General features: G+C 36.4%; 2 protein-coding genes across 3 annotated transcripts; both read right to left on the bottom strand.

The window, feature by feature from the left end:
* Positions 1-836: 836 nt before the first annotated feature.
* Positions 837-3,082, bottom strand: LOC113338731 (transcription factor DIVARICATA-like). Of its 2 annotated transcripts, none has more exons than XM_026584113.1 (3): positions 2,852-3,082; positions 2,001-2,562; positions 837-1,692 (listed from the first exon to the last, which is right to left on the bottom strand). In XM_026584113.1, the coding sequence occupies exons 2-3, from the start codon at positions 2,393-2,395 to the stop codon at positions 1,254-1,256; spliced, it is 834 nt and encodes a 277-aa protein (XP_026439898.1). In that variant the 5' UTR covers positions 2,396-2,562; positions 2,852-3,082; the 3' UTR covers positions 837-1,253. The 2 variants fall into 2 exon arrangements, with proteins under 2 accessions (XP_026439898.1, XP_026439897.1); XM_026584112.1 differs by having other exon boundaries at positions 2,848-3,081.
* Positions 3,083-12,555: 9,473 nt separating this feature from the next.
* On the bottom strand, positions 12,556-15,289 carry LOC113338693 (laccase-4-like). Its single transcript, XM_026584063.1, has 6 exons — positions 15,082-15,289; positions 14,715-14,866; positions 14,382-14,626; positions 14,136-14,276; positions 13,140-14,063; positions 12,556-13,003 (listed from the first exon to the last, which is right to left on the bottom strand). Exons 1-6 carry the CDS (start codon positions 15,175-15,177, stop codon positions 12,873-12,875), a joined length of 1,689 nt encoding a protein of 562 aa, XP_026439848.1. The 5' UTR covers positions 15,178-15,289; the 3' UTR covers positions 12,556-12,872.
* Positions 15,290-16,470: the final 1,181 nt, after the last annotated feature.

The following is a 16,470-nucleotide window of genomic DNA, read 5'->3' as shown; positions in this document are numbered from 1 at the left end:
AAGTTAATTAAGTCAATTATATCTAGTTTCTATCCTAATGAAAAAGTTAATTAGATTCTTTGTTCCCACATAAAGAGTCACAAATGTGAGTTAGAGATTTGGACAACAGGAAAACCCCCTACTTTAGAATCACAATTCATGAACAAAATCAAAATCATGTCTAGCAAAACCATAATTGCCGAATTGTTCATCTGTCGACGGAAACCCGAAAATATCAATACTTATCCAAGGAATCAGAAAAAGAAAAAAAAAACTGCAATGGGGAAAAGGTAAAACGAAAACAGTTCTCCATCATAGATAATATATTTGGTTATTGAACATAAAAATTCTTTATAGATTTTCCTTCACATGGAGGCATGAGATGCTTGAGTTAGTGCAACATATAAGTCTTAGTCAATTAGGTCATATTGGAATAAAGATCTTGAATGGAAATTAAAGGGCTGACAATAAGATGCACTATGCCACTATGGAAATAGATGGATAACTGATCACAGAAGTGCCATCTGAGTAGGCAAAAGTTTGCGGGTGACATGGCACTTTTTCTAATTCAGCATGATCTCATGTAATATGCGGATATGTGATGCTTGGTGCCGCTGCCTGCAAATGCTAATTGTCTGCACTTTGGATTCAAAATTCCAATTCAGGGAAGAAAAAAACAGTAACTTGAAGAAATGGGGGTTATTTGCATTAGGGAAACAAGAACATATCAGCTAAATGGCAGACAACTCTGAGATTACCATCTTCTTAGAATCACTTAGAAGTGATGGTATTCAGAACACTGCAATAATTTATGAACATTTTACACACATTGGTTGTCTTTGACATAGCAAGAAATCTAAATAAGAACACTGAACACATCACTGGTACTGAAATTAGATTATCCATGGAAACAATGGGTATCAATATCTCCATGTTGATACAAGTACAACTTCCTTAAGTTATAGAACATACAAAGTAATGATATGAAGGTGAAACCTACAAATTCCATTTTCATGATCATTGACGGACACAAAGCGCAACCAAAATTTGAGAATCCACCTACATGATTTCGAAGCTCAAAGTTTATGAGATCTTCAAGCACAATATTCCTAGTTACATCTAAAGTTTCAAAGACTATGAACTACCTTAAATCCCCCCCAATCGACATATTTACAGAAAAATGATATACTGAAAAAAGAAGCATGGAAATCCAACTAAACTATAATTCAGATAGCCAACCATTGAGAAAATCGAACAATTCAGCACCTTTGAGTTCAAACATGAGAGCCATGGAAACCATTTCTGTGCATATTTTGCCCATGTTGTTTCATGCCGTAAGAGCCCATTCCATATGGAGATTGCCCAAAGAAGTTCACATTGTTCTGGTTGAAAACCATTGATGCTCCATTATTGGTTTGGTTCCAGTCAAATACTGGTTTGGGCGTGAACCCCATATTACTTTGCGCGAGAAATGTGGATTGATCTTCAGAATGAGGTCTATGATTGTCTGCTAAAGTTGTACCTTCAATGCAATTTACAGTTGTGATATCATGGATACTAGACCTCCTCTTATCTTTCCCACCTGAAAGCTGCCTTATGAAGTACTTCTGAGCATGGCTTGCTACTTGAGTTGGAGTCCTTGAGATAACATAGTTTCGAGATATGTTTCTCCAATCTCCTTTTCCATACTTCTTTAGACCCAACAGAAACAACCTGAAATTGAATCATTCAAATCTTACGTTACCAAGGAAATTCCAATTTCATTATCGAGTACTAACATAAAAAAAATAAAAAAAATTGCCAAACAAAATCCGCAAATTTCAGACATCAGGAGAAGCTTCAAATAATTACACTCCAACTCTCAAGTAGTTCATGTGTCCTATCAATTCAACAAATCTAAGTACAAATTGAATTGGTGTGGTTTGTAAATGGACATTTCGATGGAACTACAGTTTTCCGGTACCCAGAGGTAATACAATTCACACAGATAAGGATAAAAGGCGAATGTTAAAGAGAATCACCTGTGCTCCTCTTCTGTCCATGGAACTCCTTTCTTCCTCTCCTGATCTGCTCTACCTGAAGGAGGTCTCTTACCACCACCACCGGAGCCTCCGTACGTACGAGAATTATTCACCCACTCTAATGTAAACGATGAGTAAGGTGAATGAATTGGATACGAACCAGCTTCAATTTGACTAACATCATCTTCCAATTCCTTGTACTGCCTCAACACATCCATGACAGACTTTCCAGGGATCATATCTGCAATCTTCTGCCATCGATCCGGTGTTTCTTTATCAAATACTGCAAGAGCATTCTCAAATAGTTTGTTCTCTTTAGGTGTCCATCCTCTGCCGTAACTCTTGTTTTCTCCCAGAAACAAATTTGGATAAGATGCTTGTGAAAGAATCTCCATTTCCCGCAAAATGTTCTTCTAATTGCAGCGCGTAAATCAATCAAAACCGCTTAACAATTTGGGCATTCAGTCATCTCTTAATCTCTCTTGTTCTTTTAGCTGCGAAACAGAGTAGTAGTGTGCAATAGAGAGGAGGATAGCTGAAGAGTGAAAGGAGGGTTTACCAACTGCAAGGGGGGAACGAGAATACCTTTAAAAACAAGCATTTTAGATTGAAGAATCTAAAAAAGACCCAAACTTTACAAATTCAAAGAAAAAATCTAGAAACGGAAAAGTAACAGATCTTTAGGTTCAAAGGGGGGTTTTAAATTTTAATTCCTTCTTGAAACCCACCCTCCTTATCAGATCTTAGACCAGTGGAAAAAAAAGTACAAGAACAAGAAAAAAAACCCAGAGATGGTTGCATTAATTAATTAACATGAGAATTTATGTTGTTTGTATCTCACACTTACTTACTGTTGTCTGAAAGCAGAGCCGGAACAGAGGAAAAATGAATTTCCAAAAGCGTCAAATTCTTTTCCCCCTCCCTCTTCTCGTCTGTGGCAGTGAGAAAGATCTCCACGGACTCTCTCTTCTGTGGAAGAGAGTACCAGTTAGTGTCTTTGAAGAAGAGAAAAGGGAAAAAAGTAGATGTAGAGCGTGGTGTGTTGTGATAGGAGGAAGGAATGGTATTTGTGGGCGCTAGAAAATAAAGTAAGAAAAGCTTTCTTTATTGGGATTTCTTTTTTCTAAGTAGTGAATGAGTTATTGACAAAATAAAATTATTAGAAAATGAATTAAAAATGTTTTAATTGATATTTTAATAGGAAAGTAAGTTTGATTGGGATAACCTAGATTCTTTACACCAATCAAAACTCACTGTGTATAATTGGAGCTTAAAAGAAGTAGTTTGATATTTTTCATCCCCCATTCACATTTCACAGTGGAGATATGTATTATCTTGGAGAATGAATTGTGCTTATATAAAGAATCATATTATTGCCGCTTGAAACAGATGGGTTTTCCCGGCTTTTTTGGAGTCATGAAATAACAATCCATACGACCCCTTATCTATATTTTTCTCTAATATCTAATGTATCCTTCATTTGATTAGTGCTAATTAAATTGATTAAGCTAACTAATCAGTCTTAGTGAATCGATTTTATACCAAAAAAAAGAAAGTCTTATTGAGACGATTAGACTAATCAAAACACTTATCATTTGAAAATCAAAACTTGATTTAGTGAGTCTTGAAGAAGGATAAATGTTGATTTTGGAAAAAAAATTGACAAATTTTGAAGACAAATGACGAAACACTTCATCACAAAATTCAAGATAACCTTATAATCAACTCCCGACATCAATTTTGTCAGTTCAAATCCGTCGAAATTCTGAAAAAATATCTAGAATTTTCTGCAATAACGGCTAGGTAAACTTGTCGACCCGGCCGAAACACCACATAAGGGTTGGGATATTAAGAATTCCAAGCCGTAAATAACTAAAACGTCTGGGATATTAGGAACTCCCAACCGTAATTAAAAATATCGGACGGGACATTACGAACTTCTGGACGTAATTCTTCCATGAATTACCTGAGTCTGCAAAACGGCTGGGTATACAAACTTTCCCGACAGTAATTAGATTTGAAAGTTGAAATTTTTTTGGATTCAACATGAATTCTTAATACGATTGAAAATTACTGACACTTTCATTAACTAGACCACAATAAAACTCATTACATGCTTAATATATCCCCATTACAAAGTTGGTTTTAGTAACATCCCTTCCGATGTATCAAGAAATCTTTGATGATGGTCATTTGAGCTTCGAAATTGAAATTATAACCTTTCCATTTTCTCCATTCCTTGTTAGCTTGAGCTACGACTTCTTCATCAGTCTCACCTCTAAGTCGAAGTTGCTTGCACATACGAAGTAAAGCCATATTCTCTTCCACTTTTTTGCATATGTTTGAGAATCGAAGATACAATTCAATCCCATCGCGGTTGTTAGGGTTACCTGTTTCACTACAGAAATTTTAAAAAACCGTCTTCCAATAAGATTGACTTGGTACACCACCATTCCTCCACCTTCATTTCTTCCACCTTCATTTCCTATAGTCTCACCTCCACCTTCATTTACTCCAATAAGAGAAACACCATCCTTTTCCTCCAGTAATAGCAAGTACACCTTCATTTGTATTCCTTGCGTTTTCACCCAATGGTTTTCCGTGACGGGGTTGCAGAGTGGGCTCAGTAGAATGTGTTACTTCTACTGATCTTCTCTTCCTCTTTTCTTCTTTTCTGTTCAAAGACAAACCAGACCAAAATGCAAAAGAAGATAAGTCACAACGGCTATGATGTGTACAAAGTTCCATACGAAAACAGAATTACGGATGGGATAATTATAAAAGTCCAAGACGTAAATAAAAAACGTCTAGGATAAATAGAAAATCCCAGCCGCGAATATAACAACGGATGGGAAGTTGATTTATCGACCAAGTCGCAAAAACCATAACGGCTGGGATTTTTTCTTCTTTGCTTTGCTTTCTCATATTACAGATAGGAAGACCTAGCCGCCTAAGAAAATCGGCTAGGAAACTATTATTTACGGTTTGGAAAACCAATTACGGACAACAAAACCTAGACGTTACCGCTACCGCTGAAACATGCATTCGAACTCAGAGACATATACAGCTAGGACAGTCCCAGCCGTGATTCAGTCTTTGCGAATGAGAATAATTTATCTCGTATGCATCGACCAGAATTACAGCAGGGTATTCAACAATTTCCCATCCATGAAAATTAAAACGGCTGGGAGTTCTTATATCAACCAACCGTGTTACAATTAAACAGATGGGTATTCAACATATCCCAACCGTGATACATATTTACGGCTGGGAATCAAAGAACTCCCAGCCGTAATCAAATTCTGAAACTGTTTTTTCAGACCTAAAATCTTCGAAACCAACTGAAAGATCGAGAAAGAGCTTAAATAAACAGTGGGTATCTCGATTCATACCTTATTGCTGTCATCTCAGGAGTCTGGGAGGCTGGTCCATCTCCTTCATTCAATTCCTCTTCATCTTCACTTACCACTTCATTAGTTGAAGTTGGTTTCTCTGCTTCAATAGGAGGTTGATTCGACGAAGAAGGACCTAATTTTTCCTTTGCTTTCATGCTTTTATACAATGAGTTTAATCGACGACGTAATTTTTCTGAATCGACGATTAATCGTTTCAAACGAAGAATGATAGATGAAGAAGAATGAAAACATAAAGGGGGGAGTAAGGGAAGAAGAAGAAGGAAAAGAAAGAGGTAATGGTGGGACGGTTTTTTTTTCTTTTAATGATTTGGATTTGTTTTTTTTTTTTAATTTAATGATTTTTTTTTATTAGATTAATTAGTTAATGGAAGGATATAAGTGTCATAAATAAAAATTATTGAGGATGTTTTTGAACTTTTACATAAATCTGATCTCCCTCTATGTCACTTAGTCTCCACATAGTGTCCCAAAATCCCACCCCTCAAAGCCCCAATAATGGAGTTGTATATAAAACCTTAGTACATAAATACATATAAATAAAATTCCTATAGATAAAGATGTGATTCAAAATCTTAGGAAAATAGACAGCTGGATCGTGAAATTACAACTTCTTAAAAGATGGAGAGAGTATTTGTTTTGATATTTGACATGAAATATCTGTAATTCTACAACATTTTTATGGAAGACATGATCCAAGTAATTGTAATGGATTGTTGGTGAATTTGAAGCCCAAGTAGTGAAACAAAGAGGAGTTATCAAAATTATATGTTACTACACTATTGCAGGTATAATTCTCATGTATTCGTCGGAAAAAACACGATAAGAAAACGTTAATAAGAGCATATCCTATGAGTAGTTCCCAAATGAAGACTAACTCTTTCATATGAAAGAGGACTCATTCATATGAACAACTAAAACCATTATGGGCAAATTTAAAAGGGAACACTACACGGGAGACTGTCTCCCGTGTAATAATTTTTTTTCGAAGCAGACGGGGGACTGTCCCCTGTCCAAAAAAAAAAAAAAAAACTCTACACAGACGGGGGACAGTCCCCCGTCCAAAAAAATAAAAAAAAAAATTATAGACGGGAGACAGTCCCCCGTCAAAGTCAAAATAAAACAAAATTTTTAGACGGGGGACTGTCCCCCGTCTAGTGTTCCACTTACAACTACTCGTTCAACTGAACGAGTGTACGGTAGTGTTGGGGGTGAAAGTGAGGTTGGTAGTCCCCATAATGATCTCTAATTAGACCAAATTGGTAGTCACTCTTTCAAAATGAAAGAGTTACACTACCCATAAAATTTGCTCTAAGAAAATAAAGAAACATGAACAAGGAGCCGGGATTCTAAGTAAGTGAAGCAATAAGAACCATGTTGCTATATGGTCATCGAAAGAAATAAAAGAGCGATATCAAGAGGTTTTTTTGGTGATATATGCAGATGAAAACAGACATGAAAAGCTTTGTGAGCTGATAAATAAATGAGCTCAATTAACTGTGTTTGTCCTTACTTGACTCCTTTATAATAGAAGAGAAAAGAAAAGGTGATTTATTTCTAAGACTAACAAACTCGTCTTTCAATCGTATTCCATGGAAGAAAATTCACAAAAACCGAGTGCCTAATTGTTAGACTTTCATTTATTAGTTAAATTATTTTATGTTATTAGTGTATCTAAGTATAATCAAAGTGTGTTTTAAATAAACACATTGCTGACCGAGTTATATAAGGTTTTAGTTCCTTGAATGAGTGCTTATTTACCGTGAAAATTATATGTTTCTCTTAAGAAAACAAAATTGAGACATTAACATAATTATATACTATGCTTCAAAAAGAAAAAAACATAATTATATAGAAAAAAACAAAATGCAAAATGGAATGTTAATACGTAACAACACTTCTTAACAGTGGAACCATCCTCTAGATTTCATTAGGGTATCAATGGAAATCGACAAATCGTCACTTTTTTATCTCCAGATTTAATTGGTAAATTCTTTTGTTTTTATGTTTTTTTTTTTTGTTTCTCAGATAAGGTTCCCTGTTTTTCAGTTTTGATTTCCTTTGATCAATAAACTGCCCCCGAGAGTTCACTTGAAGAAAAAAAAGACAAAACAAATAATCATATTCTTGGGGCTTAAGCGATAGGCTTTTTTGGGGCTGCATAGAGTCTTGAAATAATAATTCATAAAACCCCTTATCCTGATATTTATGTAATATCTAATCTACCTTCAATTTGATTAGTTATACTTAAGATGATTAAGTTAACTAATCAGTATTAGTGAATCGATTAGGCTAATCAAATAATTAATCTTTTGAAAATCAAAAGTTGATTTTCCTGGATTTTGAAAAAGGAGAAGGATGATTTTTAGTGAAATTTTTTTGAAAAACTTTGAAGGAAAATGATGAAACCCTTCGTCAAAATACTCAGGAAAACCTTATAATCAACTCCCACTAACAATTTTATCGATTCAAATCTGTGGAAAAATATGAGCCACATTACAACCCATTAAGTACTTACTAGATCTGCGTTACAAAGTTGGTTTTAATAACATCCCTTACGATGTATCAAGAAGTCTTTGATGATGAAGAATTGAGTTTCATAGTTGAAATTATAACCATTCCATTTTCTTTATTCCTTCTTAGCTTGAGTTTACTCCTTCTTAGCTTGAGTTACGACTTCATCATCAGTTTCACCTCTAAGTCAAAGTTTCTGGCAAATAACAAGTAAAGCCATATATTCTTCCACTTTTTTGCGTATGTCTGAAAATTGAAGATACAATTAGCTCCATCACCGTTATTAGTGTTACCTGTTTCACTACAAAAAATTTCAAAAATCTTAATCTAATGCGATTGACTGGGTAAATCAAATTTCCTTCGTTCTTCGTCCCTTTTCGGATAGCATGGTACAATTTTTTTGCAAATAGATAAGTCTTCATCCAAAGTAAAGTTGGGTTTATCCTTTGAGTGCATTGTATTGAGTTTGTAGGGGTTTAGGTGGATATTATTGATGTAGAATGTGCGATTTTGATTTGGAATAGATGGTTATATGGAGGTGGAGTTATTTCAAGTATAATTAAGTGGTTGAACAACCAGAACATTTTATAAATCAGTTTTCTAATAGATATGTTTTTCAAAATTCAAAAAGCAGCCGATAGGATGTGGTACAAAAGAAAATTCTTGTATTTACAACTAGAAAATCGATATGTCGACCAAGCCGTAAGCAAGTATAAACCTATAGTTTTTGGGGTGTATCAGATTTATGGCTACGAATCCACGTTGTGAACCGGAGTTATTACTTTATGTTAAAATTACGGTTTGGAATCCTAACCGTGACAAAGATACACGGTCTGGATATATAGCCGTAACAAGGATTCAATTTTTCGGGGGTTATCAGAGAAAGACACGGTTAGGTATTTCCCAACCGTAAATGTAACACGGTTGGTTTACCTAACAGTATCTGCCATAACCGAGACTATGTGCCATTTTTTTTGACAAACTGAGAGACCATTACGGTTAGGATTCCTAACAGTGAAAGTGATTTTTACAGTTGGGAAACCCAGCCGACAGTAGAAGGTCTGATTTTAGATAACAATTATAGGTATTTACGGCTAGGTATTGTGAAGCATCGACCTAGCCGTAAGTGCTCAACAATTTCCATAATGTTGATTTTTTCTTCATTGTAATTAGATTAAGACAAAAGGAAAGACTAACATTCATCTATATATGCAAAGCTATAAAAATTCATCCATCCAAATCCATAACCAAACAACGAAAATACTAAATACAAAAAATATTAGATGATAAAAAAAAGCCATGAAGCAAAATACTAAAAAGCCACTGCATCTCCATTAGTCATTCATTGGATTTCTCTCCCAATCCAGATTCCGAACCGATCGCGATGCCTCATCCGAATCCTTGTCCTCTTTCTTCTCTTCAACAACTTTAGTCTTTTTACCACTTCCAAGGCCACCTTGAACTGGAGCTTTTTTACCTCCACCACGTCCACCTCGACCACTTGGACGTTTTCCAGTTTTATTACTTGTACCTCGACCACGTTTACCTTTTTCACCTCCACCATGTCCACCTTGACTACCTGTTCCTTGTTTTAATTGAACATGCTCATTGGACGGAGCATCCTAGTCCTCGTTAGAATAATGAGACCTAGCCCTCTTACTTTCCCTGGGTCAGTCCTCTTCATAAGCATATAGACCTCCTTTGTCAGGGTTTATTATGCCTTTAACTCGATTTCAGAGTAATCTTTGTTTAGAGACTGTTAACTTGTTACCCAAATTAATGCTACGGGCAAGTCCTCGACCACCTACTTTTTCATGTAAAATACACGAACTTTAACTATTCGTAGATAATTAAAATTAAAAAAAAAAACATGTAGAAACATAAGATTAGTAGTATACGTACCACCATCTCCTTCCAATAACTTTCATCATTCCTTGATGTCGAACTGCTTCCCTTCTTGAAGTGTTTTCTCGCTTCGGGATTCGAATTTTCCACATAAGGATGAGATCACTCTTGATACCATTCCATGTAATTCGTATCAGCATCGGAAGTGCCATGAGAAGCTTCTAGCCCTCTTCTACTCATTTGGTTTACTTATTCAGAGCGAGTATTCCAATGATCGATCAACGGTGTTAGTTCATAGGTTAATTTGATAACCTTCTCAATGAAAAGAGAGTTGCCTACACTCAGTTTAAAACGAGAGGTTTCTGGTACTCTTTTCTGGACAATACCAATTTGATGGAGCGTTCTATGAGGATCTAAAATAAAGAACCCAGTGGGATGAAGCAAAGGCCCAACGTAGGTCGCCACATTCACCAACTTCATCTTCTCCATATTCATCAAGTCTCAAATATGGATGAAAAACCACATCATCGATTGTCAAAGCATCCAGCGTTTTCCTGATTTCGATAATTTCCGCCTCTTTAGCCTTATGTTGGGTCCTTCGAAGGGGTATCTTCCTCATTTAGGTTTCCCTAGAGGCCACTTCTTATTCCGAGAAGGCCTCAAGCATTTAAAATGGTCGTAAGCCCATGGGTACATGATTTTGTTTCATATAAATAAGATATTACACAAAACCAATAGAAAAGTAAAAAAAAAACATTTGTTATATGGAAACAAAGTGATACCTGGATAAGAGAAACACATTTGTTATTTGTAAATATTGTACATCACACTAGAAAAGGAGGGAACCTAGGTACCTCATTTGTTTCCGGATCGAGACTGAAAGACTTCAACCACTGTAAATAACAAGCATTCACCTTATTTCCCGAGAAATCGGGGAAAAAGACGGTGCTCAGAGAATGCAACAAGTAAACTATAGCTATATGTCTAGCTTTTGCTTCGTCCATCACCACCTTTCCACAATCAGCCTTAGGACCAAAACCCTCAAACTTCTCCATCATACCAACCAAGTTAATCTTCCTTGCAATACACTATAATTTGTATCAGTTTTTTTTTTTTTTTTTTGGATCAAGTTTTGATAGTTAATCGAAGAACAATAGAGAAATACGTAAAATTTATTGGGTGCATTTTCGAACTTTTACATCGATGAGGTCCCCCATATCCACAATTTGGTCACAATAATCCGCTAAAGCCCCAAAATCCCAGTTAGGTGCATCCAGGATTCAAAACAAATTATATAATTTCAATAGACCAACACATATTTATGCAATAAAAAAAAGATACATTTAGATTCGAAGAAACACTAGGCAGGCGGCCTCAGCCCTCCCACAGAAAGTACAAACACGAAAATCATCGTGAGAAAAGTTGATCTGGGCAGAGTTTTCGACTGCGAGCTAGCTAATACAGTCCCAAGAGCCAACGTTAAATGGTGATGACATACGCACATGACACATTGCTCCAATCATGCCACAACAGAGATACTGGCACTCACGTGGAACCCACCACCAGTACCCAGCCACAAAATGGGACCTCATCCTCTGTATGGTCATATTAAAATGCAAGAAACAAAACAAAATTATTTTAGTGAAATAAAAAATTCATTTCATCGCATTGCATACGAAAAAGGGTAGGGAAAGAAAGAGAACCAGTCTCTCTCTCTCTGCTCCAGGGGGCCATTATGAACAGCCAGAAAATGGCTCATATTCTGTCGCCTTCTGGTTTTCATTAAGAATTACTTAATTTGCTGCTAACGACCTTTTCTTTTTTTCTATTGAGTTGGTCGGTCAGCTTATAAATTTGTTTACCATGTCCCTTCTTACTCTTTACTCTAAACACTTGCTCTTCAACGAATAAATTGTGACCATCTTTCTGTATTTATGAACCCTCAAGGCATCGTTCAGGGCGGAAAAATATTTGATGGGGGTGTTTTATGATGGGGATATGGGAGGACAAATCATGTCTTGACACGTGTTTTCTATCAGTTTTTTAAATCTGTAAAATATTGGCTACTTTTTAAAGAGTTTAATGGGTGAATCTTACTAGATTGTTGGAACTTTGTCTCGTTTGCAATTTGGATCCCATTTCACAGATGAGAGGGCCATTAAGAGGAAAAAAATGAAGTGTCACTTGACATGGTTTGGACCATCACATTAAAATTGAGTTGAGAAGCGTGCCCCTTCTCTATGATTGTTTATTAGATTACAAGCATGCTAGCATTTGAAACCGGGAGGTGGGTGTCATATGAATGAGACTATATGAGCACAGTGATGGACCTGATGGTGACAATTCAGATTTTGCTATTCATAGTCGGCAGCATTATGTGCAAGACTCCAACGGCCAATCAAACCTCCTTCCCGATTAGGCTTATAGGTGGTTAGGACCTCTGATATAACCTGGAAATTTTACCATCTTTAGCAATAAAACCTCTTCAAGCAGTGTTGAATTATGTCCAGTCTTTCAAGCAACATTTGATTTGCTTTATTTGTTTACTCACAACTGCAAATAGATGGAAAAGAGCATGAGTCTTGTTCAATTAGCTAGCTTGGCGATCGTTGTCTAATGGAGTCACTGGTGGCATATTTTAAAAGAAAAGAATGGAGAGAGAGCTAGGTGGTGGTGCTACGTTCCAAATATTGATGGTGGCAGCTCTCCTGCCACCCCCATACTGGTCACCCACTCGTTGCATAATAATGACATATAGAAATTAGTCAAGAAAGCTGTAACTGGTTTGTTGTTGGTGTAACAAATTTACTTGATGATATTTATTTCTCAAATATATGTGATTATTCACAATACAAACGTATGTAATATATGCCATATGAAATCAGTAAAAATAAAAATAAAAATGGGATTTGTTGCTATACACAACGAAAAAAAAATCTCTGTTCAGATTTATCCGGTGATGCATCAACAGCTCACCATCTTATGCTGTTTTCCTTCCTCCTTCGTTATATCTCTCCCCTTTTCAGGCCTTTTGATTTGGTCTGGAGGATTTTCTCGCAACTCTGTATATTTTGCCGTACTCTTATGGATGACATGAAATTTAGCACTTTGGAAGATCACTTGGAGGCGGCAAAATCGACTGGTTTGGGCCTTTACCGTTGTCAACTATAAACGCCATCTTTAGTCCCCATGTTGTGTGTATTTCAAGATGGCAATGCATGAACCAAACACCTGCAAACACAACCCAATTGATGTTAAAACAACCAAAAAATAAAAACTTTCGGATTCAGGGTTCAGGGCAGTTTGTGTCTTAAAATCTTGGCCTGTCCACTGTGCACCAAATAGCACTTCTGTAAAAACTTCTTACCTGGATTATCAGCTCTGAATCTAAAAGCGACCCAACCTCCTGAAGGAACTCCAATGGTGTTTCTCTCGACAGGATCAACAAGATTGAAATTTTGAGGATCAGTCTTAGAGTTGTAATTCCCTAATCCTCTTCCAATTGCGAAGAAGTTGAATCCATGAAGATGAATAGGGTGATTTTCAGTAGATATGAACCCGGTGTCTTGTAAAACTAGTTGCACGGTAGAATTATAAGCAAGCCTATAAAGCCTTGTTCCAGTAGTAGTGGCCAAATTCGCCGTCGTCAAATTTCCCGTATAATTGAAGCTTGTGGGGGGATTACCCGGGAAATCATCAGTAAAAACTCCACTCTTATTGAAAACATGAGCTTCAAGAAGAGCTGTTTTTGGCATGACAAAAGTGACATTGTTTATTGCTGCGACAACTTGATTTCCACTTGAACAAGATTTGCAAGCGTTTAAGCCAAGACCCACGGTGAAAAAAAGCGAATGATCGATTTTCAGTGGAACCTTAGCTGGATACTTTGCGGAGTTTAAGCTTTTTAATGAGTCAGTGAAGCTTGAAGCAACTGGTGTGGCATTTTGAGGTGGGGGTTTAGTTAGGGTTGTGAGTGAGGTTGATAGGGTACCAGCGTAATGTAAAGTTGCTGTGGCGGTTGAGTTATCGACAGCAATTGGTGAATCCATGAATGGTGAAGCTGCAACTAGGTACTTGCCTGAACTTTGATCAGCTGTTATAAGCACATTTGTGGTTTGGCCTGGTGCAATGAGGATTGTATCGGTTTTGAAAGGTTTAGTATAGCAGGCGTCAACCTCTACAACTGTAAATTTATGCCCGGCGACTTTGAAAAACAGTTCTTCATTAAGCGCAGCGTTGATAATACGTAACATGTACGTTTTACCGTTTTCTACTTGTAGATTGTATCCACCTGCAAATGCATACGGAATACATTAGCTGAAGTAAACACACAGACGTTCGGGATACTAGGACTGGAGTTTACCCTGTGAAGAGGCCTTTGAGGCGCATGTAGAGAGAGGTCCAGGGTGACCATTGATTACGTGCGAGTCCGATACATTTGGTGCCAAACCAGACTTTAGAGCCTCATTGATTACTGCTTCAGTATCAGACTTCCACCATTCAGCTGCAAAATTTTCAACAACAAGATTTCATTATTGTTTCATCTTAAAACATTTTGTCAAAATCAGAAGAAAAAAAAATGAAGGAAATTTTGAAATAGAAAAGGTACCTAGCACAACAACAGCTTCTTTATGAGGGGCGGGAAATGGGTAAGGGACACCACGTTTGGGTAAGATAACAATAGCACCATGAACAGTTGCCCTTAGCCAAAGAATATGTGCATGATACCAAAGAGTACCCCTTTGCCCTGTGAGTGTGAAGTTGTACAAATAACTTTGTTTGGGCTGAATTGGACATTGTGTAATGTAAGCAGGCCCATCAGCCCAACCTGTTCGCAATTGTCTGATCCCGTGCCTGTTCAAGCCCATAAAAAACATTTAGCACGTGATAAAATATATTAATCCGTAAGTGACAAGATTTGCTCCTTGTATTTAGTATTTACCAGTGAATGGAAAGATTGTAATGAACATGGTTGACTACTTTCACAAGGACAGTATCATCTTCCCTTGCATAGAGAGTTGGCCCTGGGAATTTCCCATTTACTGTCACTATGGGCTTTGTTGAACATAGTCTTGTTGTGTTTTTCAGCACCACCTGCTCACCAAAATAAAATGTTAGTAGAATATTTTATTGAAACTCACAAGTATAAAAATATCTGCGTTTCTGTTTTAATGGCTTGATGTTTTTACGTTTCGTAATGGATTCTTAATGATGGTTGCAGAGGCGACACAAAATGAAGAACGACTAGTTCATTGCGAAACATCAAAACTGAACCAGGATGATAATGGAAAGGAAACAAGAATACTTACGTCGAACTTGTAATGACGAACCCTGCACTCAACTAAAGCAGGCAAGGAAAAGAAAGCCATAAAGAGCATAACTTTAACCCATGATGAGTACTCCATTTTTTCTCTCTGTGACCCCAAATATGTTTGGGATGATGATGAGAGAATACTTAATAGTGCTTTGTGAATTTGAAGTGGATTTAATAGTATTAGATTTTGTGTTGTGAATGAATGAGTGACTGAGCAGCGCATCCTTATAAAGAGAGGTGGGAAGTAAACATATAGATGCAATGTCGTTTTACTTAGGTAGGTGAATGCATGGCAGCTTCGTATACAAGGCTTTCATTTTAATCATTTTATTTGTTTTGATACCATATTACCAAGCTAAATATTATATGGAGATAAGAAATTTGACCTAAGTTTTTTCTTGCATTATACATAAAGTTATTATATTCGTATACTCACTAACTCACTTACAATGCATTTGTGGTAATTGACTAGAGCTCCCTTAAGCTAGTGTACGGGGGTGTTGGTATATTGGTGTCTACAGGTATAATACTCCCTCCGTCCCACTATTAGATGACCTAGTTGTTTTTTAATTTTGTTCAATTAATAATTGATTTTATATAATTTAATATTCATGTTTATATTCGTTTTTAAAATACTTTTCAATGATATAAAATTTACGATTGAGAGATAAATCATTTCTAAATTGTGCTACTAGGTCAACTAATAGTGGCTAATTTATTCTAAATTTAATAATTTTTGAGAAGTTTTTGACCCGGCAATCAACTGTTACAATTGACCAAAATGAATCCGCCCAGTTGACACAAACGTTTATAGAGATAAAGAAGCCACTACAAGCGCTTTTAGCCCGCCGCCAGTGACTAACTGGAGTTCTTATTAGATTGTGTTGGAATATTGACATGGAGCCTGGAGGTTATGTTAGTAGTAGGTTTTGGATAGCAATTTTTATTAAGAGGTATCATATTCTAGAATGTTGTTTTATTTTGCTGAAAGGACCTTGAAATGGAAAGCTTATTAACAAATTAAGAAATTTTAGTTACTATTTGTTGTGAATCAGTTCAATCTGGCAAAAACCACAAGTAGCTGAGGACCAAAGGTGACCACTTTCACCAGTAAACAGAGATATCTTAAAGTTTGGAATTAATCAACAAGGGTTTGAGTAAGTGAGTGTATGGTGGATAATGGAAACAACAAAACACTTGGCTATCGTTGAAGTATTGTTCTCATGTTTCATTCATTAGGTAGATTGAGATTGAGATCGAGATAGGAGATCTAGATAGATAGATTTGATCTAGAGAGGGGGTTCAATTTGTTGTTTTGAAAGTTAAGATATTCTAGGTTCGGTAAACAACTAACAACAACCTAGATAGTACTAGTAGTCATCTC

This window comes from Papaver somniferum, unplaced genomic scaffold (assembly GCF_003573695.1).
Source record: "Papaver somniferum cultivar HN1 unplaced genomic scaffold, ASM357369v1 unplaced-scaffold_19, whole genome shotgun sequence".
NCBI classification, from domain to species: Eukaryota; Viridiplantae; Streptophyta; class Magnoliopsida; order Ranunculales; family Papaveraceae; genus Papaver; species Papaver somniferum.
The sequence above is the reverse complement of the archived record's forward strand: the minus strand, read 5'-3'. Positions and strand labels throughout refer to the sequence as shown.